We start from the raw sequence: 27,902 nt of genomic DNA, 5'->3' as shown, positions 1-27,902 counted from the left end.
CGTCTGATTGGCTGATCCTGCTTCCCTCCTGGAGCTTGATTGGTCTTTTACTGCAGGCCAATCAGTTGTTGCATTCTACGATCCTATCAGCCTAATAGGCTGATTAACTTCCTCCTGGAGCCTGATTGGTCTTTTCCTGCAAGCCAATCAGTTGTTGCATTCTAGGATCCTACTTGCCTATTGTTCTAGGATCCAAGCTTAGTACATAACAGAGCTGCTATGGGGAATGCCTTCCTCTCATAAGAGTTTTTTTGTTAAATTGTTTTTTGAACTTATGCAAACTTTGGACCCCACCCCACAGAGCTGCCCTCTTGTGTATGTATGGTGCTATTTTGGTTATATAAGGCTCTACAATGAGAGAGAGAATTATCTGTCAGTATAATGGGTTTAGTGAGGGGGATACATGGTGTGCATTTCCTCAGGAGTTCTGTGTGACAATCCTGAAGACTTTTGCTGACCCAGGGCTGTAGGGCTGGCAAGGTTGGAGCAATGGGTTTCATGCATCTCAGATGCCGTTCATGGCTGTTGTTACACATCGCAGTAGCTACAGCAGACCTGAAGCTTTCGAGTGTGCTTTTTAAAATACAAAACATCAAACTGAGTTGATCTGCATTTTCTGACTGACTCAGTACAAGATGCACAAGAGTTATCTCCTGGTTTTACTTCCATAATAAGGCTGGATGACTTTCTTCGCAATGCTGTTTATATAACACGATCATGAAACATGATGTTCTTAATAAAATGAAACGATGCAGTTAACCCAAAATGAAAGAAGACAGAGCAATGCAGGTTTTGTGAAGCTTCTTACAAAAGAAAAGGGGGGGAAAAGCTCACTGAAAGCAGCAGCTTTTGCACCTGCAGGGAAGACTTTCACATCCCCAGGCTAGCTAAGATATTTTGATCAGTTTCATTACCATCTTTGGCAAGCCTGGCCAAACATGTTTTTCAGGGTCCCTCCTTTCCTAGAAAATAACGACACTTACCAAAGAAGTAGAGCACGTCTCCCGCATACCCCTCTTCTTCTCACTCCCACAGTGATGTCACAAACATTACATTTTCCATAGCTCAGCACTCGCTGCCACTCACATCCCTTCCCACCAGTCTACATGCCTCTTCCATAATTTATAAGCTGTTGCCATACAAACAGTCTAGCATATTTTGCAAGTGGGAAATTGCAGCTGTGCCAATGCATACCAGCTTCCAAATACTCTTATCCTCTGCAAGTCTTCCCTCCCCAGCAAACAAAATTACAGATTTGAGTTGTTGGTAGGGATGAACTAATCTGTCTGGTTTGGTTTCCCTCACTTTCTGACCCCCCCCCCCAATTGAAAATTCAGTTCAGCACATTTCTGGAGCAGTTTGGGGAATTTTAATTTTTTAATTTTTTTTAAGTCCTTATGAAAATTCATCAGCATTTTAGTGTTCATTTCCCCAAATATATACACATCTCTCTATGCTGTTTTGCTGGATATGCACATTTTCGTTGGAGAGTGGCAGCACAAAATTCGGTGACATGCAAATTTGGAAGGATAGCTATGTAACATTTCGGGGGATGCAAATTTATATATTGATTTAGTTAAATAAATATAATCTGCACCTCTGTAAAGTATATCAAGGTTGCTTACAACATACAAAATCAAATCAAAACAGTATGGTGTAGTGGTTAAGAGCGGTAGTCTCGTAATCTGGGGGACCGGATTCGTGTCTCCGCTCCTCCACATGCAGCTGCTGGGTGACCTTGGGCCAGTCACACCTCTTTGAAGTCTTTGAAGTCTCTCAGCCCCACTCACCTCACAGAGTGTTTGTTGTGGGGGAGGAAGGGAAAGGAGAATGTTAGCCGCTTTGAGACTCCTTAAAGGGAGTGAAAGGCGGGATATCAAATCCAAACTCCTCCTCCTCCTATATAAATATCCATAAAATGCAATTAAAAGTATCAATAGGTCAGTTGAAAAGAAATTGATATTGTGGTGGCTCAAAATGTATATTCTCTTTAAAACGCAAACCAAACTGAATCTCTTCCCTGGTTATGTTAACTAATTATTATTATTTTTAAATGTAAAGTACTGATGTGTTGTTTCTTCTGAGCATCAAAGCCCCCTTTGAATAAGCGTGACTATGAGGATATAACAGTAAGAAGGATTCATGGTGGATCATCATTTCCTCTGCTTTCAAAGGAGTAGGCTAAGAAGAAAATAAGATAGAATTGCATCAGTTGCCTAAGAAAAGCAAATTTGTCTGGCGTTCCTAAGGTAGTAGTGGAAGTCTTTTGAAAGAAAAATGGCACATTTTATTTCCATCTTCTGCTATCTGTTCTTAACCTGAAGTACCACTTTAGCTAATGGGGCCTCCCACTGCTGCTGTGCGATTTCTGTTCTCATCCTGAAGCAAAGTTCTTAACCAGAGGTACTATTTCTGGGTTAGCGGAGTCTGTAACCTGAAGCGTCTGTAACCCAAGGTACCCCTGTAAAGGCACAAGCAGGGCAAGCCACTCCCTGTTTTCTTTTTTTAATTGACATGCAATATTTAATGATTACTGAGCATGCTGAGTCCTCATTGGGCTGTTTTTATTTTAGAGAGAAGGTAGGCCCTCCTAAGGTCTGGCCCCTCTCCAAAAAAGAAGAAGGAAAAAAAGTTTGCTCTTCTGCAAAAGCCGGAGTTTCCCGGTTATGCTGACCCCTCACCCTCTGTTTCTTCGATAGTCTAATTTTGAGTCCTTTTCTGTTGACACTTAGCACCTGGGTTCACTATTTGATAGTATTGTCATCCTATTTCATCATATAGTATTTTGTTTTGTATCTCACTGGCAGACCTTTTTGCTGTGGAATGAGAGTCTGGTCCGGATGCCTGCTTTGTGTGTCCATTTTTTTTTAGTAGCTGTAATTATTTTACAATTCTCAGAACTGACTGTATATTGATAGACCATGAAATATTCATTAGAACTCTCCAGCTGACAGTGATCGCAGGTGGGATATATGTTCCACTGCGGACAACTTTCCTTTCTAATACAACTTTGTCTACCTTGTGCATAAGAAAAGAGAGACAAACTGCTGTGTTAGTAAGATTGCATGCAAACAAAATACTGAGAAGAAATCACAGTCCAATATCTACCAAAGTTACCCACAATTTATTAGTAGGCATACGAAAGAAAAAAACTGGAAAAAGACCAGTTGCTAACAAAGTCCTGCACCCGTCAGAATTCTCTGAGTCCAACTTCCCTTAAGCGAGTCCTTCACAAAGGTTTCCACGTTTTCACAGACTCATTCCAACAACCTCCACGTCTCTAAAAGATTCCCTTGTACTCCCCAGCAATGAATACTGTAATTTGGGCCCTTATCTACCCAGCACTACATGCTAGTTTGCCCAGCAATACAGATAAGATGGTCAAAAGATGCCTCCAGCTGCACTGTGGGGAAAATCCCCATTTCTACTGACTCTGAGGTCCACCTCTGAGGGTCTTTTGGTGGTTCCCTCACTGCAAGAAGTGAAGTTGCAGGTAACTAGGCAGAAGGCCTTATTGGCAGTAACACCCTCCCTGTGGAACGTCCTCCCATCAGATGTCAAGGAGATAAAGAACGATACAACTTTTAGAAGACATCTGAAGGCAGCCCTGCATTGGGATGTTTTTAACGTTTGACAGTTTATTATGTTTTTATATTCTACTGAAAGCTGCCCTGGGTGGCTGGGGAAATAATAAAACAACAACAACATAAATAAATAAAATAATGCTAAAATTATTGTTACTACTACTCATGGATAATTAACCATTTTTTTCACTTTCCTCAACACTTGTGTGGTGCTAACAAGTATCTCCCCTGCCTCCTCCTTACGATTTCTGCTAAGGACAAGGCTTCCCCTTCCCCTTTCATTGGCTTGCAGTGAGACAAACCCCTCCTTCTGCCTATTGCCAGTCAATAGATACAATACTGAGCAGCTATGTGTCCTACTGTAGAGGTGACTGTCCTCTGTTTGAAAGATCATCAGGTCCAGTTCAGGTTTAAAGATACAGAAGCATAAGAGGGGAGAGCAACAAGGACCTTAAAGTTGCCCACCAACATTTAACACCTGGAGAGCAGACTGAATAGGCACACAGGTCACCTGGTTATAGCCTTCCTTGTTCTAGTGATGTATTTTTATGCCTATTTACACTACAGTAATCAGATTGTACTCAATGGTACGCCTTCTCAGAGAAGGCCCACTGAAGTTAATAGACATGACTCATTTTGGTTCATTAATTTCAGTGGGTTTACTGAGTATAACGTAGTTGGATTCAACCCATCATTTCTAAATTCGTATTCATATTTGTGAATTGGCATATAAGCGTTTTATGGAAATTGGTGTCCTCATTTGTCCTCTTTTTTTGTCATACATTTCCTCATTTGGGGCAATTTATAAAGAGACATCCTATGCACTAATGGGCTGGCTTGGTATAAGGCAGCTCCCAGTGTTCCTAAAATAGAATCAGGATGAACTGATTTTTTTCCCTTGGATTTTTCTTCTGTGATCTGTACCAAAGCTTACTCATCTGGCTGACCTGCAGCTGAATATTTCATCAAATAGCTGTATATTTTCACTCCCATGGGCTTCCTTTACCAGCACCTCATTAAAAAGAAGTCTGCAAAGACATCTGCGTGGCAATGGTTGCATGATTTCTCGGTGAGCTTGGCAGGAAGTTTTTGTTTCATGTATCATTTAAGATGTTCTACATTGATTCCATCAAAGCCCATCTCCTGCTCTAAACAAAGAATATGACACTAAGCACCTGTTACTTGACATAGCCTAAAACTGGTACTTTTCAAGATGAGTTGCCTGTAATGGAAGGATCTTTAATAATTTTAATCAAATGCAAGGAATCTGCATAGAAAACCAGGGCCAATTAAATATTATTTTATTTCTAACTGATTGAAGAAACATTATTTATCTGTATACACAACTGCACCCACCCACTTTATTGTCTGTGTGAGATTTATGTTGTGTTTCAAAGTGCTTCTATGTGCACAAGCCAGGTTTGCAAGAGGAAGGAGAGACTGTAGCTCAGTGGCAATGTGTTGCAGGCAGGCAGGTCTCAGGTTCAACCTCTGGTAGAGCTGGGAAATGCTCCTGCCTGAAAGCCCAAAGAGCTGCTGCCAATCAGAGTAGACAATATGGAGCTAGATGGACCAGTATTCTTTCTCAGTATAAGGCCATTTTGCTATGTTCCTTGTATAAAGTTTCCCTTCTGAGTTATGTCCCCAGGGTCAAGGTCTGATCCACAAGTGGATAAAATACGAGGCGACTCAACAGAACAAATGGTTAATTGATGGATGGATTTATTTATTTTTAAATGCCAAGAGGGAAAAAAGGGAAGACTCATGAGAATTAGTGGTGGGTAGAGGAAGATAGCTGTCAGTTTCCGCATTTTGCCCATCTTCTCATGTCCCATACCCCTCCTCCAATTCCATTCACAAACTGTCTCTATGGAAGTGACTTGTACTGTTGTTGATATCACCAGGTCCCATAAGTTTCTCAGGCATGTTGGTGGCAGGTTGTCCTTTGCTTAGAGGTTAGAGGGATCAGGGTAGCATTTCCAAGCCTATCAATGACTACACAACAGTACCCTTTTGCATTTCAGAGATGTGACCTACCTTTAGCCCAATCATGTATTTGGGAACCCACTTCTTAGGATTTCTCCTGTATATTTGGCTGCTGCTGCTGCTGCTCTTGCAACCCACATTTGGTGAGGCTTCAATTTCAAAGACCAAAGATTATTTTCCAAGTACTGAAGCCTGACTAGATCTCTTGATTATTGTGGGGTCAGGGAAGCAGCTTTTATACTGTGTATGACACTCTACTTCAGATAGGCTGGCTTATTGGTGTTTTTAGGCCTGTTACCGCTTGATTTTATTGGCCTATGTCTGTAGTGATGTGTTTTGTATTGTAATTGCATTTTGATTGTGCATATATGCATATTCTGTTTTAATAATTTTCTTGTGTGCCGCCCCTAAGAACTTTGGTAGTGGAGCAGCACAGAAATACTGTAACAAATAAATAGACAAACAGCCCAGACTCATGTTGGGAATGGTTTAAAGGCTGCCTCTGTTAGTTGGCCATCCCCAAGCATCTGTAACTGATTGCTAATGGACACAACATGCAGGATGTGACAGGCCATTGCTTTAGTCTCTGAAAGCCAATAATGTGTTCTTATAATGCACCACTAGGTTATCCAGCCCTTTATGCAACTCTAATCAGCCCCATAAACCCCAAATAGTCAACTTCCAATGATGACGAAATTAGAGGGGAAAGAAACAGGCACACACAGCTCATCCTCATCACTTTAAAAATAGCAACACCATTTTTATTATAACTACATCCCCCATTTCCTTTAATTTACAGTATGTTTTTCCTCCCCAAGATGATTTGGTTTGAGCAATGCTAAAAGCCTTTGAAACTGATGTCATTTTACCTGCTGATAATATGATAAGATGTTAATCATCATAATCTTTGGAAGTCTTTTTGTGTGTGTTTCTAATGTGTGCAGCTAGCATAATACATTTAGCTTGATGCTCCAAAATTGCTATGTAATTTGCCATAATTGGAAGACTGCTTGAAAGAGTGGCAGAATTTAGAATAGTGGGAGAGTCATAAATTTGGGCTAAAGATGTGTCTATTGTTACTTGCATTGTCTGGAAGAGAGATCCTGAAAAGGGCCCTATTGGAACAATCCACTTTGAAATTAGTGGAGAGAAGACATTTAGTCTGGCCTCCAGTGGAGTCCAGTCCTTTTCTCTTGTCCTAGATACAAGTAAGAAGGCAGCCTTTCATATTGTTTGTTTATTTGCCACCTTCACATTTCCGCTTTCTTTCAGCCTGCTCACAGCAGCATTCAAGGCACTTCTTAAATGCTTTTCAGACATCTTCCCTCCCACAATTACAATGGTGTGCACAGGGGAGTGGGACCCTGCCCCCTCTGTCACATCCCTGTCTTCACCTTCCAGCTGTTGGAGATGGTAGCACTGAAGCAAATAGCCTGCTCTACTCTTGTGGGTTCCTCATGTTGTTAAGAACCCTCCATGGTCAGGGTTCTAATTCACTGGAGCCCACATGCATAGAAGGCAGTGATGGAGGTGTGATAGAAGGGTGGGGACAGCAATTTCAGCCCTTCCCCAAAAGACAATTGTAGTTGCATGAGTGAGATTGCCTGAGTGAGGCGACACAGAACTGTGGCCAGTCATGAACCCCTTGTACATCGAGTGTATCTATATTTGGTCCTTTGGTAGAGGATGTTGGGACCAGAATACATGGCAATAGCTCACATTCCTTAAAGTTAATATTTGAATTAGACCTACATAAGCAGGAGATCTTACATGTCTATGGTATGGTGGTGGAATTCATCCTTCGATTGCTTGTGTCTGAAACAAAAGTTCTTATGAATTTGAAATTTGGGGAAACTTTGGCAGTTTGAACTCATAATGCTGCATTTTTCAATAATGTCAATTTTAACTTTGAAATTCCGCAAGTATCCTCAAGGGATACTTTTTAAAACCTAATGACAGAATTCAGAGGTAGCCACTGTGATTGTTGTTGGACTCCCGCTAGCTCCACCTAGCATGGCCAGTGGTTGGGGGTGATGGGAGTTGTTGTCATTTGGAGAGCACCAGCATGTGGAAGGCAACCTTATATAAGAATGCTGTTCTGCACTTGACAGTAAAACCTTGATGGAGTGTGGTAATGGATGGATTTTGATTCAGCAGGTGTAGATAAAATAGCAGAAATTTATGTGTGATATTGCAGGTGTCAAAGAAATAGATCCATTCATCCATTGCTCTGTAGGATTACAGGAACAGCATTGCCTAGTTGAGAGAACATTACATTACTGCTTTTGTTCCATGGAATGTTTCCATCAAGTATTAACATTTTGCTGCAAGAGCAGAATTAATGCAATGATACTTCAGTACTGACAAACTCATTTTCTAGTGTTTTTGTTATCCTAAGCAATCCTGTCTCACAATCATGAGATGATTTACAATTGGCCAGCTTTGTCGAAGGCAGAACTTCACTTTAAGTGGTTCTATGCAGACAAAGAGAGGAAGCTTTGTTCCTTAAAGTATGAGTGACAAGATCTGATTTCTCTACTACCCCTTTTGGAAAACAGAGTTAATGGTTACATTTTTAAATGCTGAACAGGGTAGTAGTCAACCTGTGATTGGCTCCCCCTCCTTGCGGAATGTTTGCTGGCACCCAGATTTGCCTTTTTTGCATAAGGTGGGAAATGTCCTTTCGAATTCAGTGTATTTATTTATGACCAGACACAGTTAGGTTTGCTACCAAGTAGATTGCAAAGTGCTGAGGCTCTCCACCCTATCACACTCCAGGGGAACTACCTTATTCCACAGTGATGGGAAACCTTCCAGATGTGGCCTTCCAGATGTTGTTGGACTCCAGCTCCCATTACCCCGTGTCACCATGGCTAATGGCCAGGAATCATGGGGAGCTGTAGAACAGCAGCTACATCTGGCGGGCCATAGGTTCTCCATCCATATTATACCAGATCAGACTGTTTATGACAGGAGGCAACAGCTCTCTAGCAGAGGTCTTTCAGGTTACCTGATCCTTTAAAATAAAAACCCTGGAGATGCTCTACCACTGAGCTGTGTCCCAACTGGGTATCCTAGAATCATAGAATCATAGAGTTGGAAGAGACCACAAGGGCCATCAAGTCCAACCCCCTGCCAAGCAGGAAACACCATCAGAGCACTCCTGACATATGGTTGTCAAGCCTCTGCTTAAAGACCTCCAAAGGAGGAGACTCCACCACATTCCTTGGCAGCAAATTCCACTGTTGAACAGCTCTTACTGTCAGGAAGTTCTTCCTAATGCTTAGGTGGAATCTTCTTTCTTGTAGTTTGGATCCATTGCTCCGTGTCCGCTTCTCTGGAGCAGCAGAAAACAACCTTTCTCCCTCCTCTATGTGACATCCTTTTATATATTTGAACATGGCTATCATATCACCCCTTAACCCCCTCTTCTCCAGGCTAAACATGCCCAGCTCCCTAAGCCGTTCCTCATAAGGCATCGTTTCCAGGCCTTTGACCATTTTGGTTGCCCTCCTCTGGACACGTTCCAGTTTGTCAGTGTCCTTCTTGAACTGTGGTGCCCAGAACTGGACACAGTACTCCAGGTGAGGTCTGACCAGAGCAGAATACAGTGGCACTATTACTTCCCTTGATCTAGATGCTATACTCCTACTGATGCAGCCCAGAATTGCATTGGCTTTTTTAGCTGCCGCGTCACACTGTTGGCTCATGTCAAGTTTGTGGTCAACCAAGACTCCTAGATCCTTTTCACATGTACTGCTCTCAAGCCAGGTGTCACCCATCTTGTATTTGTGCCTCTCACTTTTTTTGCCCAAGTGCAATACTTTACATTTCTCCCTGTTAAAATTCATCTTGTTTGTTTTGGCCCAGTTCTCTAATCTGTCAAGGTCATTTTGAAGTGTGATCCTGTCCTCTGGGGTGTTAGCCACCCCTCCCAGTTTGGTGTCATCTGCAAATTTGATCAGGATGCCCTTGAGTCCATCATCCAAGTCGTTGATAAAGATGTTGAATAAGACCGGGCCCAAGACAGAACCCTGTGGCACCCCACTAGTCACTCTTCTCCAGGATGAAGAGGAACCATTGATGAGCACCCTTTGGGTTCGGTCAGTCAGCCAGTTACAAATCCACTGAGTGGTAGCATAGTCAAGACCGCATTTTACCAGCTTCTTTACAAGAATATCATGGAGCACCTTGTCAAATGCCTTGCTAAAATCAAGGTAGGCTACATCCACTGCGTTCCCTTCATCTACTAGGCTTGTAATTCTGTCAAAAAACGAGATCAGGTTAGTCTGACATGACTTATTTTTCAGAAATCCATGCTGACTATTGGTGATCACAGCATTCCTTTCTAGGTGCTCACAGACTGTTTGTTTAATGATCTGCTCCAGAATCTTCCCTGGTATTGATGTCAGACTCACTGGGTGGTAATTATTTGGGTCCTCTCTTTTCCCCTTTTTGAAAATAGGGACAACATTGCCCTCCTCCAGTCTGCCGGGACTTCGCCTGTTCTCCAGGAATTCTCAAAGATGACTGCCAGTGGTTCTGAGATCACATCTGCCAGATCTTTTAATACTCTTGGATGCAGTTCATCTGGCCCTGGAGACTTGAATACATCTAGACTAGCCAAGTATTCTTGTACTATCTCCTTAGTTATTCTGGGCTGTGTTTCCTCTGCTGAATCATTTGCTCCAAATTCTTCAGGTCGGGCATTGTTTTCTTTATCGGAGAAGACTGAGGCAAAGAAGGCATTGAGGAGTTCAGCCCTTTCTGTGTCCCCTGTTTGCATTTCACCATCTTCTCCTCTGAGTGACCCCACTGTTTCTTTGTTCTTCCTTTTGCTACGAACATACCCATAAAAGCCTTTTTTGTTGCTTTTAACCTCTCTAGCAAGCCTGAGTTCACTCTGTGCTTTAGCTTTTCTGACTTTGTGTCTACACGTGCTGCCTATTTGTTTGAATTCCTCTTTGGAATTGGAATTCCTGAAGAGGGAAGCAAATCCTCCAGCCCAATCTGGGCCTTTGGTTCTGCTGTGTTCACCCCAAAGACTGCCTAGAGGATGCATAACATAAAATTCTAAGCTGAAATCATGACAGAGCTTGGTTACACCTCCAATGCGCTTCAGCTGTGTGATCTTCATGCCACAGAGGTATTTCAGCTTGAATTAAGTCACCCCTTTTCTAACAATTTTTCATTATAGATCAGGTTTTCCTTGTCCTCCTACCTTGGATTTCCTCTCTTTTTAGTGGGGCTCTTCCTGTTCCACTTCTGTTCCACTCTGGCAAAATGTCACCGTTTCCCCTTTGAAAAACATTGGCCCACCAGTGCCCTGTGAGGTCTCAGCCTCCCAAAGGTATTATATATCTTCCCCCTGCCCCAGTTTCTTTCTTTGCAAACCTGCTGACAGGGCCCAGGTTTCCCACTTTTCCTTCTCCCATCAAACCAAATTTCCCAGCTGCTGCCTGTGAATGAATTCAAATTCACCAGAGGACAGCTCAGACTAATAAAGGGATTTTCAAGAGCACTAATGGCATTCTGATGCCCAGGGGCATTTCTACATGGGGAAGCAAATCACATCAACTAGAGCGGTGAGTTTAATATAGACTGATGAATGCAAATGAATACACTTTGTGAATGCTCTCTTTAACATGTATTAGCGGGACTTTTCAGAGTTAAGCCACTTTGTGCCTGATGCATTTAAATTCTACTAAGCAAACTCTTATTGGATGGCAGGGGGAGGGGAGGGTGAAAATGTGCTAGCTGAACCCCAGTCATATACATGTACACTATGTTATCTAATGTTGGGATTCCCAAACTGTGGGCTATAATACGCTAGTGGACCACAAAGGACGGACATGTGCAACATTAAGCCGCCATATTGAAATGCATCTCTGTTTCTCACAGTGAGGCGATCCCACAGACAGTTGCTCCCCTCCTCTTTATAAATATATGGGCTGTGGGTCAGCTGGTCTAAAGGCTTATGTACCCCTCTCACCATGTGGGGTATTCAGCTATCTGGATTATATCCAACAAAGACAAATCTGAAGACCCACTGATTTTCCAGTAGATATTGGATAATTTTCTGCTATTCATGCTATTGGGAAGGGGTGGGGAGAAATCACAAACAACGCCATTCCCCCTGCTTGTTGCTTTCTTAAAAACCAAATTTCTATACCCACATCCTGTAAATGTTTTACACTGAAGATCAGTATATAATACAATAAATAATAAATATGATTCTCCCTTGTCTAACCAGGATTGTGAGAATCACATGAGGTAGTTGTACCACATTTTTCTATTTCTTGTTAACATCACTGGGCTGTAGAGAAGGTATGACCAGTAACTGCACCAGTTACCCAACCTTTCCAATCACTTCCTTTAGGAAGGGCCATGGCTTAGTGGTACAGCACATGTTTTGCATGCAAACGTGTCTATGGTCTGACTTGGTATAAGGCAGCAGGAATGGACTTTGGTCTTTCAAATTTCATCAGCACCCTATGTGAGTCCAAAATTCAGTGCCTCTCAGCTCTTGCCTTCTGTTCTGCTCACTTCACCGTGTCATAGTTGTGGCACCCTTTGGTGACCCCTACTGTGGTGCCCAGTGTGGCGAAACTAGCTGTGCTGCCCTAAATCTGCCTCTGAAGACAGCTTTCTATATACAAATGTCAGTGAAGAGCCCCCAAGAACTGGATTCCAGGTCTGGTAATCAGCCCCGAGAAAGTAACAGAAGTGCAAAGGGACCAGAGATGTTTACAGAGAAAATACCGGAAAGGGGTCACTGAGTATCATGCTTGTTGTATACTAAAAGCCCCCTCTCTAGGTACACAGAAGAATATTAATCTGTAAACTGTATTTCAAAGGGAGGAAATCCCGAATGGCCTGATGAGGGCTGGCTTCCAGGATCTGTGGAAGGTTGGGGGACATTGAGCCATGGAACATACTGGGTGTCTGTTGAAGTGTTTGTGTGGCGGGATTTAGAGCGGGGAAGGGAATTGACTTGCAAGAGTCTTTATCAGTTTACAATATCCTAGAGAGCAGTACTAGGATCTTGAGAAGATGACTTCCATTCATTTCACATATACAGAAAAGAAAGAAAAGTGGCTTTTAAAAAAAGAAGATACAGAAACCAAAACAAATTGCAATGCTTGTTCATTCAGTGTTCCGTTCTAAATCAATGAAGTATCTCTTGTTTCAGGCTGGAATCCACAAAGCACAATTCTAGCTTAGCTCTGGGATTTACAGTCAGTGCACTGCATATTTCTCGAACTTTTGCTGTCAGCAGAAGATTCCCACCACCAACTGCTTTTACAGTGGCCCAGATTGTATTTTCTGCTGTGAAGGTTCTTGCCCAGTAACTAGTCTATCTAGTGCAGAGCTTTCCAAACTGTGTGTTGTGACACGTTAGTGTGTCAGCTGCAGTGTGTAGGTGTGTCGCACTGCCTACGCTCCTCCTGGAGCTGGAAAGGGTTAGTTTAACCCATGGGTAGGCAAACTAAGGCCTGGGGGCCAGATCTGGCCCAATCTCCTTCTAAATCCAGCTCGTGGACGGTCCGGGAATCAGCGTGTTTTTACATGAGTAGAATGTGTTCTTTTATTTAAAATGCATCTCTGGGTTATTTGTGGGGCATAGGAATTCGTTCATTTTTTCCCTTCAAAATATAGTCTGGCCCTCCACAAGGTCTGAGGGACAGTGGACTGGCCCCCTGCTGAAAAAGTTTGCTGACCCCTGGTTAACTTCTGGGCTTTCCACAATTACTGATATTCCCCTGGTATCTGCAGCCACTGACAGGGTTATTTTGGCAATGTCTAGAACATTCTCTTTGTGTGCAGGTTAATAGTTAGGCCCAGCCAACACTAACTGAGTGTGCTCTAGAATCTGCTTCAGAACCACCAGAAAAGTGCAGGGAGTTTGCAGCACACACTTAGGGGGTCACTGGCAGGCATACAGCTGTGGATTTTTTTCTCTCTCTGAGGATAGGAAATCTGAAATCAACTGGATTAGATAAACATGGTTGGCTCTAAGAAATGGGTTCACCGTCAGGCTGTCAGCTGAGAAAGCTTGGCCGATCAGTTTTAGTGACAAATTTGGCAAGCTCATAAATCCAGGCTGAATTTGAAATGTCTGTCAGAACTTAAACCCACATGAGGGGGAAATGTTTCAGAAAAGGTTATTAGGCATGAAGCCTAAAAAATGCACAATAACAAGATATTCTGGAAACCAGATTGCTTAAGAAGTAACCCTCAATTTATGTATCTGAAGAATGTATCTGAAGAAGTGTGCGTGCACACGAAAAGTCATAGCAATAACTAACTTAGTTGGTCTCTACGGTGCTACTGGAAGGAATTTATTTATTTATTTATTTATTTATTTATTTAATTTTGTTTCCTCAATTTATTGTTTGCCCATCATTATGATGGATGGTGTATCTGTGTTTTTTTGTGGGGAAAGGATTTGTATACTGCCAGGACTCCTAGGGTTGCAGTGTGTCCATGTGTGCTTTGTGCCAGAGCAGAGCTATTTCATACGCAGTACAATGCCCCTCCACACACAGAGACAAGGGAAAATCACGTCTGCCACTCAGTGAACACTTCTTTGGGAATTGTGGCTGAATCCAGTGCCTGGGGATTGTATCTTGATAATACATATGCATCAGGTTCATACATTATGTTTACAGGAATATGCAAAGAATTTTATAAATACACTTTAAAATATAATATGTAAAGGAGCCCTTAGGGCTTACCCATTAGAGAAAATTTGCCTAATTTCCCCCTCTGTACCATTTTATTTCTCTTCATATTTTTTGAAACTGAGATGTTAATTTATTGAGTAGCTATTGTTCAACCAAGAGGGAAATCCTCACTCCCTGAACTCCATTAGATTTCCATATCAAGTTGACACCAGGCTTACTGCATTTTAATTGCAATTGTCAAAACTTTTGTTAAAGCCATCCCTTCACATTCCTGATAACTTGGTTTTTAAAAAGAGCTTGAAGGATGTACCAAGTTGAAATCTGCAAAGAACTAGGGGAATCTATGGGAGGAATTGTCCCGTTCCACTTTGCAGAGCTTTGGCAGAGAGTGAAGTCAATTTGCCAAAACTCCACAAGTGAACATAGAAGCCAGAGTGGCCTCCATGAGTCACTGCATTGAAGATCTCTGATGGAGAAAGGGATTGATAAAACACTCTGGACTGGGATTCAAGGGGGTCTAGTGCAGGACAGGGGCCATAGTAGATCCCTGTCTCATACGGAGGGATGAAAGACCAACCCCCCTGCTCTTCCCTGCACCAGAGGCCTGTTTATTTCACACCCCACCTCTCAGGCTTAAGCTCCCCACAGGCCTGCCTGCACCCCACCAGTTACACCCAGTTGCAACAATCCCCCCCACCCCCAGGGCCTCCTCCAGCCACCACATTCTCTTCAGGCCTGACATAGCTCTTCTCCTTCTTGTTTGTGTTTGGCATGGTCGACTAGCCGGGTGGCTAGGGGTCCACCAGCCTGGAGACTTGCAGCCTCCCATGGCAGGGATGGTGGCATTGGCAGTATCCCCATTGTCTTGCTCCCCCTTGCTGGCCTGCCCCCCCCACTCGGACCTAGCTCAAGACTCTTCCCTCTTCCCCACACCCTGCCTTTTCTGACTCCCAGGAGCGGCAGCAAAGGAGGTGGTGGAGAAGCGGGAGGGGTAAGAAAAGCAGGCAGCCTCAGTCAGCAACTCTCTCTTCCCCTTGCTTCTCCCAACCGTGAAACCATTTCCAGTTAGCATACCGCAACAAAAAGGGAACTCAGGGCTCTGCATGACAAAGTGAGAAGCTGTGGTGGTTTAAAGGCTTTTGTGACAGTCCCGGCATTTTCGGAGCAGTTGGATACTATGCAACTGAGTCAATAGAGTTGCCTTGCTACTTTATGATTCCTGATTAGTGAGGGTCACTGATGTCATTTGCATAGCAAGCATTGTCCTCACTCTGAATAGGCTTAATTTCCTCCTGCTGAACTCGGCAAATACCTAAATCTGATTGGCTACATAGGATTATTACACTTTCATGTCCAATACATGGTCCTGATTAGGTAGAGAGGAACTGAGTAAAGCAACGACAACCGAAAAGGGAAAAGAGTGAGGGAGAGGCAATTAAGTGCCAGCAAAAGGTGAAAACATGGCAGTCGATAGTAGCAATCACTGTGAAGAACACAGAATGGAGGATTTGGAGTTGCCCACCCTCTAAATCACTATTTTCAAGCCAAAGGAAAACTGAATCTGGAAAATGTTTCATTCAGCCTGAACATATTGCAAATTTCATGTGAAGAAAATGCTGCATGGAGCCTTTGGTATGGTGCCTGACCTTGCTCATGAATCTCAGCTGCTTAAAAAGGCTTGGAAAATTACATTATCCTATACCATCAGTGCTCACTCAATAAATACAGATAAAAAGGGCAGGCAAGAGAAATCCCACAGAGCTCAAGTATTGACTTCTAGCTTTGGCTCAGCAGTGTAACAACTCTCTCTAACTAATGAGCAAGCAGCTCAGAAGGACACGGTGCCCTTTTTGATTCATGTGCTGGTCTTGCGGAGAGCTTATTAATTGTCATTGTTCCCCCCTTGTGCTTCACAATAAATATTTGTGTGTGCAGTTATGGGAGGGCTGTCTGCTGCCACGTGGGGAAAAGTAAATTAAATTTACTTTCCCCTTTATTGGAATCCTTATTTTGATTATCATGGCAACCCCCAAGTGGAAATGTAAGAAATATAGAAGAGAATAAAAGAGAAGCATGTCAATGTTGTGTAGCCAATCCACTGCTTTCAGAACAATGGTTCCACATACAGTGGTACCTCGGGTTAAGTACTTCATTTGTTCCGGAAGTCCGTACTTAACCTGAAAGTGTTCTTAACCTGAAACACCACTTTAGCTAATGGGACCTCCTGCTGCTGCCGCGCCGCCAGAGCACGATTTCTGTTCTTATTCTGAAGCAAAGTTCTTAACCTGAAGCACTATTTCTGGGTTAGCGGAGTCTGTAACCTGAAGCGTATGTAACCGGAAGCATATGTAACCTGAGGTACCACTGTATTACGTTTCACAATAACAATTGCTTATCATCACAACATGTGAGCAATTCTTTAAATGTAACTTTTTAGTCAATAATGGTGGTAGCGAGAAGAGTCTCGAGTATTTTCAAATTTAGCACAACCCCCTACTCATAAAACTGGTGTGTGAGGGGAAAGGATCCCAGTAACAGTAACATTAACAACATGCCTTGGAGGGCAGATCTTAATAATTTTTCATATATCAGGATACAGGCTAGTTGGGGAAAACAACTGGGTATTTACCCTGGAGTAGACATTATGGTAAAGTGATGCCTCCCCCACAAAAATAGAACAGGGAAGCAGAAGTCTTTGCCTGCCACTTGATGGCAAACCCCAACAAACCATTAAAAAAACATTTTTTTTAAAAAAAAATACATCCTGCCTATCTTTTCTTTTTAAGGACGAAACAATAATTTGTCCCATTCATTTGAAAGCTGTAACCATGGCATTAAAAGCACTGATGTAAGATAGGTTCCATTATTATCATTATCATAATTATAGCAAATATGAGGCACAACTTGTATTTGGGATTTTTTTTAAAACTGTAGACTTTGCCTTGCAAGGAAAACGTACCTCCTAAGATCCCTCTTAAGCATGCTCAATTTCCTTTTGCAATTTTTAACAGACCATGTTCTCATTTTGGAAAAGTTGCAAGCCAGGGGGAGAGTGCTTGCTGAAATGAAAGCAATGTCTTCTCACCCCAGGCAAGAGGCTATTTGCAAGTCTGCTGCAGAGGCGATTGTATCAAGAAACAAGGGCAGAAATAAGCCCAACACACCTCTATTGCATATGCCATCACACCTCTATTGCATATGCTCAGAGCACACATTTCAGTCTTCACACAGTGATGGCGCACTCAAAAGCAATCCTGGGGGAACATTTTTTTCTGTCGGGTGCTGCATTCCCACCAGGGGACACATGCCTGGGATGCATTGGGGACATAGTCACAAAAAAATAGGTGTACCACCCCTTCTCTCTCCTTTTCTATTTCTCTCTTTCCATTGCGCCCCTTTGCTCTCCTTGCCACCTACATGAAGTGAGGTCAAGGGCCACATGTGCCCATTTGCCCACAGGTTGCCCAGGGTTTCCATATGATGCCTCATTCCAGCCACAGTCACAATGTGTAGACTGCACCATGCCTGGCAAAGAGAGCGGACAGCCCCAGGAGGAGGCTGAGGGTGGTGTGTAAACTGTTTGTGGCCCCATCTCCACTATACATTTAATGCCATATCATACCACTTTACACAGCCATGGCTTAGGCCCAGGGAATCCTGGGAACTGAAGTTTGTTGAGGCTGCTTTTAGGAGGCCCCTATTCCCCTCAGAGCTACAATTATCAGAGTGCTCTGGAACTGTGGTTCTGTGAGGGGAATAGGGGCCTCCTAACAACTCTCAGTGCCCTTAACAAACTCCACTTCCCATGATTCTCTGAGGGGAAGCCTTTGCTCTTTATAAAGTGAGATGATTTGGCTTTGAATGCATCGTGCAGATGGGGCCTGTGCTTGGTGCCAGAATGACACAATGACCAGCTCTGAACATTGTGGCCACAGTGAAAGTTACTTGTCACATGGAGGCAGCTTCCCACATGATCCTTGTTAATATGTTCTCTAGCTTTTACAGCATTGCTCCTTAAATAGCATAGTTTACAGGGGATGTTCTGTTTCTTTTAATGGGCTTTGGATTTGATCCATAATAAGAAGCACCTTTTAAAATGTTGGCCAACGTTGATTTATGGCTAACTAAAAAGCTTTTTTAGATTAAATAAAATGTTTTCACCACACAGCACTGTGTACATTAATCTCCACGGAATGCATTTAAAGTGTGCTCCTATTTAAAACACTCTTTCCCCCCCTTCTTTCAGCAACATGGCCGGACAAGACTATTCATACCACACTTTGTAAATTTGATGCCAATGTTAATTTAATTTCTCCCTTTATTTGGCTTTACAAAATTCTAGAGAATGAGGGTGAAAGTAACGTAGGGCTTGGGTATTCAACACAACCAAAACAGGCCAAGAAAAGTGTTAAGGACCTGTTTAAATATAGCCAAAACTGGAGAAGGAAGAAATTATATCTGACAGTATAATCGGGGGCTGTCAGGTGCCCAAGTTGGCAGCTGACAACAAATTATTTGAGATGCGTTTGGCATAAATTGGGAATCACAGGTGGGCAGAGTGTTGTTGCTGGACTAGACGGGCCATTGGCCTGATCCTGCAGGCTCATCTAACATTCTTACCATTGCTCAACGAAGCAACTGATTTTTTGGGAGAAGCAATGCATTTATATCATTCTAGATGGCACAGCCACAGCTGGAATAATGTGCACAGTTCTTTTTTTACTGTTCTTTATTCATTTCTATACTGCCCTTCTACTTCTTCATGACTTACTGCAGAAGCTGAAAACTACATAAGACAAATGGACAATGTAGTACTGAAAATAGACTTTCCCCATAACCAATGAGAAAAATTAGACCAGACTAAAATAACAGATGAAACCAGTAGCAACATCTTATAAAGAATTATTGGTACAGTTCTGGAAAAGCCCACCAGAATAAAAAATGTATTCACGGCCCACCCAAAAGTATCTGGAATGGGGTGTAGTGAACCTCTTTGTGGAAGCCACATCAAATCCTGGGTTTTGCAGCTTCCAGGTACCCACCTCCATGACACTGATGGCAGGGAAGGAAACCTCTGAGTTGGACTGGGGTTCTCATGGTGGTTGTAGTGGAGAGGAGGCAATTCTTGTGCTATTCTGTCTCAGGCCATTTGTAATTTTAAAGAGCCAAGGCAGCATGTTAGCATCAAATAGATAGCAACTGAAGCTGGCGAAAGACTAGAATTTGTGACGTTCTGCCTGTCCCACCTAAAGGGAAAAATGATGTGGCAGAGCATGATCAGGAAAGGGCAACCAAAATGATTGAGGGTTTCCAGTACCTTCCATAAAAGGAAAGGCTGAAGCATTTGGAGCTTTTTAGTTTAGAAAAAAAGATGACTAACAAGGAACATGAAAGAGGTTTTGAAATTAGTTATGGGGTGGATAAAGTAAACAGAGAGTGGCCTGGCCATGGCATATTTCACACTGCTGGGTGGGGAACAGGACTAGGCTCCTGGCCTGGGCACTCCACCCTATTGCTCTTGCCCAGCATTGTTGGGGATGTGCTAAGCAGGTGGCCACAGGGAGGAGAAGCACTTGGTTTTAGGCCAATCTTCAAGCGAGAGGGCAGATCTTGGAAGGGGTGGACTGGAGGCAGAAGCTCCTAAGGCTTCAGTTCATCTTGATTGGAACAAGTTGCTCACTAGGAGCTGTCCATAGTACTACAAGCACAAGTTTCCCTTGCTGTCTTAGTAGCCTTGCTTCCATGTCTTGTACAGTATACACTACAGCAGGGATCGTTGGACTTGAGGCCTCCAGGGTCTAACCTTGCCCCACAACCCTTAGATCCATCAAGTGTAGTCTGCTGCAAAATAAATATGCTTAGAACAAAAGAATTCTGAGTCTAGGGATTTGTTTTGAGCACTAGAAATAAGCAGAGCTCACAGTCTTTCCATGCAAAACCCCCCTCCTGGTTACCCCCCTCCCAACTTTCTTACTTTGCCAGTATGAATTAGGGGTGGAGGATGGTGTTACCATTGTTTAACAAATGGGAATCTTAAGTCCTTGCTTATCTCCTTCCAAACACCCAGAGATCCTATTCTATCTTACACTCATCGCTGAGCTACAGACAGATCATAACACTCTCCTCCATAAAATTTATATCATTGGTAGAGCAATGGAACTGATTGGCAATAAATTCAGAATTGACAGAAACACTATTCATGCAGCACATAATGTAATTACAGAATTTGCTGCCACAAGATGTGCGGATGGGTACTACTTAGGTGGGTTTAAAAGGATGCTGGATGCCAGCAATTAGTCATTGCCGTTAAATAGAACCTCTGACTTCAAATGCACTTCTGGAAACAGGATTCAACACTATCCAGTAGGGTTCTTCTTCTTCTTTTTCATAGATACATTTTCCTAGGGGTCCATAGAATAACAATTTCCAAGGGAAATAAAGACATAATTGTTCAGCATTGTTAATCTACTGATTGCCTCTCCTTCTCGATAGAACAAAAAGGCAATATTTATAGATTCATGTCAAAGGAGCACATATATTTCTAATTAGGCTGAAGTACTTTCACTTAGATTATGAGCCAATCATACCTGACTAGCTCCAGTATCCTTTGGCACTCTGAATACATGGACCATGATGACACATGACTGTTTAAGTTAACTGTTCTGAATATTGAACAACAAGCATTTTCTAAATGAAAGAGGATTTGAGAGAGGTGAAAAATGCCACAACCCCCACCCTTTCTTTACCCCTTTTTGTGTAGTGTTCTTAGCTTCCATCTTTTCCTGTTCTTCAGCTTTGACAGATTTTTTTTTAAACGCCTTTTTCGTAAGTCAGTCATAGGTCACATTGGCAATACACTATCTTGGCATCACACATCCAACCAGATTTGATTATTTGACAGTGCCATCCTATCACTCAGATGGCAGCACAAAGCCACATCAAAGTTAGGTCAATCCATTGGAAGAGGAAACATTTTTACCCCACTTCTTAGCTCCCTGACAGATTGGTAAAATGGGCTTGCATTTTGCTAGCTGTAACCTTTTTGTGTGTGAATTGTGCTCCTTATATTTGCTTGAAGTTTTATCATTGGGTTGCTTCAGTTCACTTCAGCATACCATTTGCCAGTTCTGCTGGCACAAATGCTAACTGTATTGGAAAAGTGCCCGTCTTCTACCAACTATACTTCAGAGAAATTGTTTCTCAGCTATTGATTATTCTAGTCTGGTGCTGTGACATAGTGACTTTGTGCTGTCTCTACCTACCATTTTGTGGAAATATGGCTAACTGAACTGAGTCCACAAGGGATCGTCCATTACCTTGACAAAACAAAACATCAATATAATATTGTGTTTTGTTTTGTTTGTTTGTTTGCTGGCTCCCATGTAAATGCTTTGTGGAGTCCAGTCTTATACAGTACTTCTATACTATGACCATTCATTTCAAAAGGTCTTTAGCAGGATCAGATCTTATGTTATCAAGCCAGGCTTCAATGTTTAAGGCCCTGTATAATGAAAAACCAAAGAAATGGCATATCTGCCATTCTCTGCTGGTAATTGTCTAGATAATATATAATTACATGTTTAATTACCCCTGTTTAAAGATCTCATTGAGGGTTAAATTATATCACTTGTGGCTGGTGCCATCCACAGGGGATTACAGTCAAATAAGATATGAAGATACAAAGTGTTTCATTAGCAGCTAATTGAATTACCTGGGTACACAATAATCCTCTCAAATTGTCATCATCATCTGTTGAAGATGGAGTCAGAGCATCATGCAACTCTCCTCTGTCCTGCAAATTGTGTACAAATGGGACTTTCAGCTTACACTTTCCTTTAGGCAAATACTGTGCTCCAGTCCTCTAAGTTTCTTGAGTGATGTGTTTGCTTTCAATTCCTTGAACGTAGGTGTCAGAGCTGCCTCTAGGTCCCAGCTCACAGAGGACCAACGCTAGTCTGTGGTAATGTACAAAAGTCTTTATTGAAGTTCAGTTTCCATTTCCAAGCTGCAGCGTGCAGCTCTACGTCTTAGAACCTAGACCGGCGAAGCTCCGTCTGAGTCCCCGCCCCCTATACACCAGTTTAAGACTCTAGCCTTACTCCACCTCTTCCGTTGTTCTTTCCTCCTCTGGGTCTGTCTGCCCCCCGGGGTCTCCTCCTTTCTGGACTCTTCTGACGCTGACCCCCCTGACTCTTGTCCCTCCTTCCGGCGGGCTTTAGGACCTGGTTCCCTATCCGGGCTACCTGCTGTGCCGCTCGCCTGTATTTCTGAACTTGGCACGCGCGCCCAGCCGGCAACCTTCCTCTTGACCGTTTCCGCGCTCTCCGATGGAGGCGTGGTCAATCCTGACTCATCTCCTCTCGCTGGTGGTGAGCACACTGGTCCCGATACCTGGGACTCCTCCCCCCCACTGCGCTCTGGTGGGGAAGCTGGTCCTGATTTCCAACTGCTGCTCCCGGAGTCCCCGCTGGCCCCTTCCTTCTGGGGTATCCCCCTCGGCACCCCCCTTGCCCTGGCCATCGGCGCCCCCTTCTGTGAATCTTCCGATTCGCTGGAGAGACTCAGGGAATTCCTCGGACCACTGTCATCGCCTACATTCCCCTCGGATTCCTCCCCCTCGCTCTCCATTTCCTCCCTCTCCTGTGCCTCTGCTCCTGAGCCCCTGACAGTAGGGCATCTATCTTAACGAAATGCCAGTCTGTGTTGGTTCCTTATGTAATATGTCCTTGTGTAGATCCTAGGATCTTTTCAATTCAACCCATGCAGTTGTATTTTAGTGGAGAGACATTGGAATTGGACTGTTAGTGTTTTTCTTTCTTTCTCTCACACTCATGCTGACTCTGTGATAATGACATACAGCAATGGTAAGATGCAGGCCTATTATTCTGGCCATGTTAAAATTTCTAATGTCATTGCAGAGAAGCAATAAATTCTCGGTTGAGCAGCTCTGAATTAGCATTTAAAAAGCTAAACATTTTTCACCATGTCAATTGTTTTGGGACGGGGATCATTATGCCTCTATTGGGCTGTAGACTGTTTTAAAATGTAATATTATACATTGATTTCATGACTACTTTTATTTCTCATTTTTATGCTTATATTCTTCACTGGTATGTGTGTGTATATATAATCCCTGCTCTCTCATTGTTACAACTGGGAAGAAAAGATTAGCCAGATACTTCAAAGGGTTGAACTGAAATAACATTCTAAATCTCAGAACAGAGCAACCATCCTACTGTACATTTATCAAAATTTAATTCTGCACATGAGATAAGAATACAGCACTGCCCAAGTAAGGCCAAGCAAAAGGGGATTTAGATTGACTAACAGCAGTCGTCTCCTTGATCAAAGTGTAATTTGCAGCTTAATAGAAGGAAGTTCTATTCTTTCCCTTTTTTGGTAGTTATATCAAATCATTCTACTTGATGCTAATGGATAATATGAATATGCTCTGGTCACCAAATCCTTTCACCTAGGGAAATTGCTTGGTCGCATTAAAAGCTTTGAGCAAAGTCCAACTGGTACATTTACTGAGTCTTCTTGCCCAAGTCCTAGAGAGTAGATCAAGTTTCTAGGGACATTGTCACATTGGACCTTAGCAGTCTTTGTAGCCCTCTGGGTAACATGGATGCTACATCACTAAATGTGCAATCCTGCACATGCCTACTCAGAAGTAAGTCTGCTGTGTTTGGTGGGACTTACTCATGCATAAGTGTATGTAGAATTGCAGCCATAGGTACAAATGTTTTGAAAGCATGGAGCCCACAGAAATAAATGAATGCTAAATCCAATTTCATCATTTCCTTGACTGGAGCATTTCCTGGAAGATTTCTATGTGGTTCCTAAATGTCCTGGTGATTAATATCATGAGAAAAGTAAGCCGTTTGCTTTAGCAATGTAAGGAATACATGCCTTTTCCTATTATGTTTCCAAAGAACTCATGCAAATACTACACGTGTTTTCCTCTACTGGGAGATGTGACTATCTATCTATGAGGTTGAAAAGGTCTCTTAAAAAGAATTACAGGCTCATACCCAAGCACAGGCTACACTGTCCTGCTGATTTCAGTGGGATTGCTGCTCAGTCAAATTAAAAGCCTAAAGTCCACCAGTCTTGAGCACTTCTTGCATATGTCCTAGTCAACAGGTCAAGTTCTCAAGTTTCTCTCATTGAAATCAATGGGACATAAGACAAGTGCTTGACTGGCTAGATCACATCCCAAATTCACCTGTAGAGGCTTATTTATAGATGGAGGAGAGGGATTCTATGTGCAGCAGCCTATGAAAACTGGCACTGGAACTTTGGTAAAGAACATGAGGAAGACAAAAATATCATGGCTGAAGCACAGGTCTAAGGTATCAGTCACAATGTATGATGAATCTCATGCATTTTACATCTGTCTAGCCAAAGGAGCTCCACCTTGTGTACATGGTCAGTGCCATGTCAGACAATGTATGGGACAAAAGATGGCAAATAATCTTTATTGCTCATAGGACTGTATTGTCTTACACAAGTTTTTGAACCAATCCAGACCAGTTACTGTAATTCTATCCTTCAGTTATAGTAAGTTGAAATTTGAGTAGGACAAATGATCTAGTAGTGTAATTTCATCCCTCCAATGTTTGTTTCTCTAAAACAAACCTTTGGAAAGCTTGCTTAAACACAGGCACACATAAAAGCACAGATTATTTTGTATTCATGACTCTAGAGAGGAATGGTGAATGCTTTTCATTTACCAATATTGCCATCATTCATTTGAGCTCCAGCTTAAAGAGTAAATCAAGAAATTAGCTGAAGGCTTGATCATGAGTAATTACACTCACACTGCATATCTCAGGAGTTTGCTCGCCATCCATCCATCCCCTTTTTATTGATTGTGCTGTACAGAAACACATTATAAAGCAAATATATTTGGTCTGCAGCTAGACCGAATAGCTCATTTACTTCCACAGTTATATCATTTGAAATAGGGTACTGGGGTGGTGAAATGATGCCAACTGATTTGGCTATGATCTACATTTTAGTTTGCTTCAGCAGCTTTAAGTATGTTGTTATTATTGCATGAATAAATAAGAGGTTTGTTTCCTAAAGAAGATACATTTTTTTATGGTACAGCCTTCTCAGACAGCCTTCTCAGATAATGTTTTTTGTGTGTCAAATTTGGGCAAGCAAAACATTTGAGAAATAATTGTGGCAGTAAAATGGCTAGATTGGTCTGGAGGCTGAGTAGGGAGAAAGTTACAGTTTGGATTACAGCACAAGCTAGAATTAAAGGTTTAATGAGTAGATCAATAGGCAGTGAAGATGCTAACTGAAACTACTCTCTCTCTCTCTCTCTCTCTCTCTCACACACACACACACACACACACGCACACACAAACACACACAGTGGAGGCTGGTCCATTAGGGTGGCCCACCCACCTTAGTTTGCCCTCAGTCAACATCCACATGTCTGATTTCTCCTAACAACCATTCCATGGAGTGGCACTGCCTGCCAGTTTAGTGTTGCCTTTGAAGAAGGCAGGAGGGAGGAGATACAGACAAAAAAAGAATGTGTCTGTCATTGGCTCTGGCTCCACCTATTGTTGGTCTCCCTGCCACCCACGCTGTCAGCCCCAAAAGATAGAAAACACCATTGTCAATTCAGAATTTTGGGTGTTTAGGAAAGCTCTAAATACCTACTTAGGTTCTGCCTGTTTTCTCTGGAGTTGTTTTGTTCTCCTGCGAATGGGCTTTGCTGTAGTTGTGTAATGTATTTTAGTAGTTGTGTGTGTGTGTGTTGGATGTTTGTTGTTTTTATGGCTGGCTTTTATTAAATATTTTATTAAATGTTATATTATTAGAAAACTACATTGAGAAGCATCCCTTTACCCTTAATGGCAGCCCAGAAGCATTTTGAGCAAATAGACTGGCACTACTTCGCACTGTACATAAGAATGAGGAGAAAAAGGTTCAACAAGCTGTGAAAGGTTGTATTGTCAACCCCAGAGCTGATTAAATGTGTCTCCTTGAAATGTCTACTTTAGACAGGTTTGGAGGAAAAATGAGCTTTGCTGCTGTGTTCATGCTGGTCAAGGGGCATTTTTCACAACAGCAGCATCCATCCATTAAACACATGCTGCAATTTTAGTAACATGTCCAGAGTGTTGCTTTATTGCCCTAAATGTTTGCTTGTGGAATTCCTTCCAAAAGAATACCTGGGAGTGTGGTGTGCAAATCTGAATTGTGTAACTCTTCCCACTACCATCACCATATACACATGTACGTAACTATTGTCAGGGATTACAATTGTAATCCAATCCTATGCACTTTTACATAAGAGTAAACTCAGTTGAACTCATTGGGACTACTTCTAAGTAAACATGCATAGGATTATACTGCACGTATTACTTATAAGCAGAGTCACGTTAAGGATATTGGAACATATACTGAGAATGTACACCAGAAATATATAGTATATACTAGTAGAGGGTTTTGGTTGATGTGATGATAAATTTTGGTTGAAGTGCTTTATTAAGGTGTCAAAGAAGTTGAAAATGTGCCTAAGGAGGAATACCTGAATGCCTTATCAGTTAATTTGCCATTAGATTGAATTGTGCAGGAAGATTATACAATGAAGATTATACAATGAAAATTGGAGATTTTCCTAAGAACACCTCATTTAAAAACAAATAAATCTCACTAACTAAATAAATCATGCTCTTCTGGTTCTTCTACACCTCCTGTTTCTTCTGTCTGAAATGTGTGTCAAGTTGTGGTGACCTTTATTTGTTTTTTGTTTTGGCACAGATGAGCAAAAGAAAGTTCCAGAGGACTTTGATATAGACATGGATGCACCAGAGACAGAGAAAGCTGCAGTGGCGATACAGTCTCAGTTCAGGAAATTCCAGAAGAAAAAGGACGGGTCCAAATCTTAGTCTATACCTCACAGTTCCCACCATCACCACTTCCTGGTCTGTCAGGAAATGAAAAAATGAATAAATCTAGATGCATGTACAGAAATTCCCACTATTTAAAAATCCATCGGCGGGTATTGAAACAAGTATGCTTGTTGCGTGACTTCATCTGTATGTTTATCTCCAATCTCAATTCTTCTGCAACTCACCATTTCCCTTGATGTTCAAATAAAACGTTAGGATGAAGTTGCTTTAACTTGTCAGCCTTGATCTGTCTTGTTATATTAATCCAGCAAGCCCAGTGCTACAAATTAAAAACAGCCCAGATGCCTATTTTCCTCTTCACTTAAAGCTCGGAGACATAAACACAGCACCTTATGTTATCAACTTATTTTTGCTGAGGAATGAGAGCATAAACTCTCAGTTCACCTTACCTCGTTTGGTGTATCCAGATGCCAGCCATATGTGACAATGGACAATATTTTCCCTTAATGAGGTGAATGTGCAGAATGCCATAGTGAGCTGGGTGGTGTGGAAGGGAATGTAGAGGGAGGGGGCTCTGTGTAGATTTGAGGGATGTGTCACTGTCTTCTAGAAGAAGATGGATACACCAAAAGTATTTAATTTATTCTCAGAGAATCCAAGGATCAATGTGTTCCTAAGAAACAACATAATATCAACACAGGTGCCCCCCAGAGGCCACACCAATAGCTTCAGTATGCTGGTGGAGCATAGTGCAGGACAACTGG

The 27,902-nt window shown here is 42.3% G+C and overlaps 1 protein-coding gene across 2 annotated transcripts in view; it reads left to right on the top strand.

Moving 5' to 3' along the window:
• The window catches only part of PCP4 (Purkinje cell protein 4), a 59,467-nt gene extending 32,063 nt beyond the window's left edge, over nt 1–27,404 (top strand). For both annotated transcript variants that reach the window (XM_081908821.1, XM_081908822.1), the window contains one exon: nt 27,047–27,404. In XM_081908821.1, coding sequence (XP_081764947.1) covers nt 27,047–27,174 — 128 coding nt within the window. In that variant the 3' untranslated portion in view covers nt 27,175–27,404. The remainder of the gene's footprint in view (nt 1–27,046) is intronic.
• The last annotated feature ends 498 nt before the right edge of the window (nt 27,405–27,902 follow it).

Source organism: Podarcis melisellensis (genome assembly GCF_964234715.1).
Source record: "Podarcis melisellensis genome assembly, chromosome: 4".
In the NCBI taxonomy this organism is placed as follows: Eukaryota; Metazoa; Chordata; class Lepidosauria; order Squamata; family Lacertidae; genus Podarcis; species Podarcis melisellensis.
Note: the sequence above shows the minus strand (reverse complement) of the source record. Positions and strands in the feature narration are given on the sequence as shown.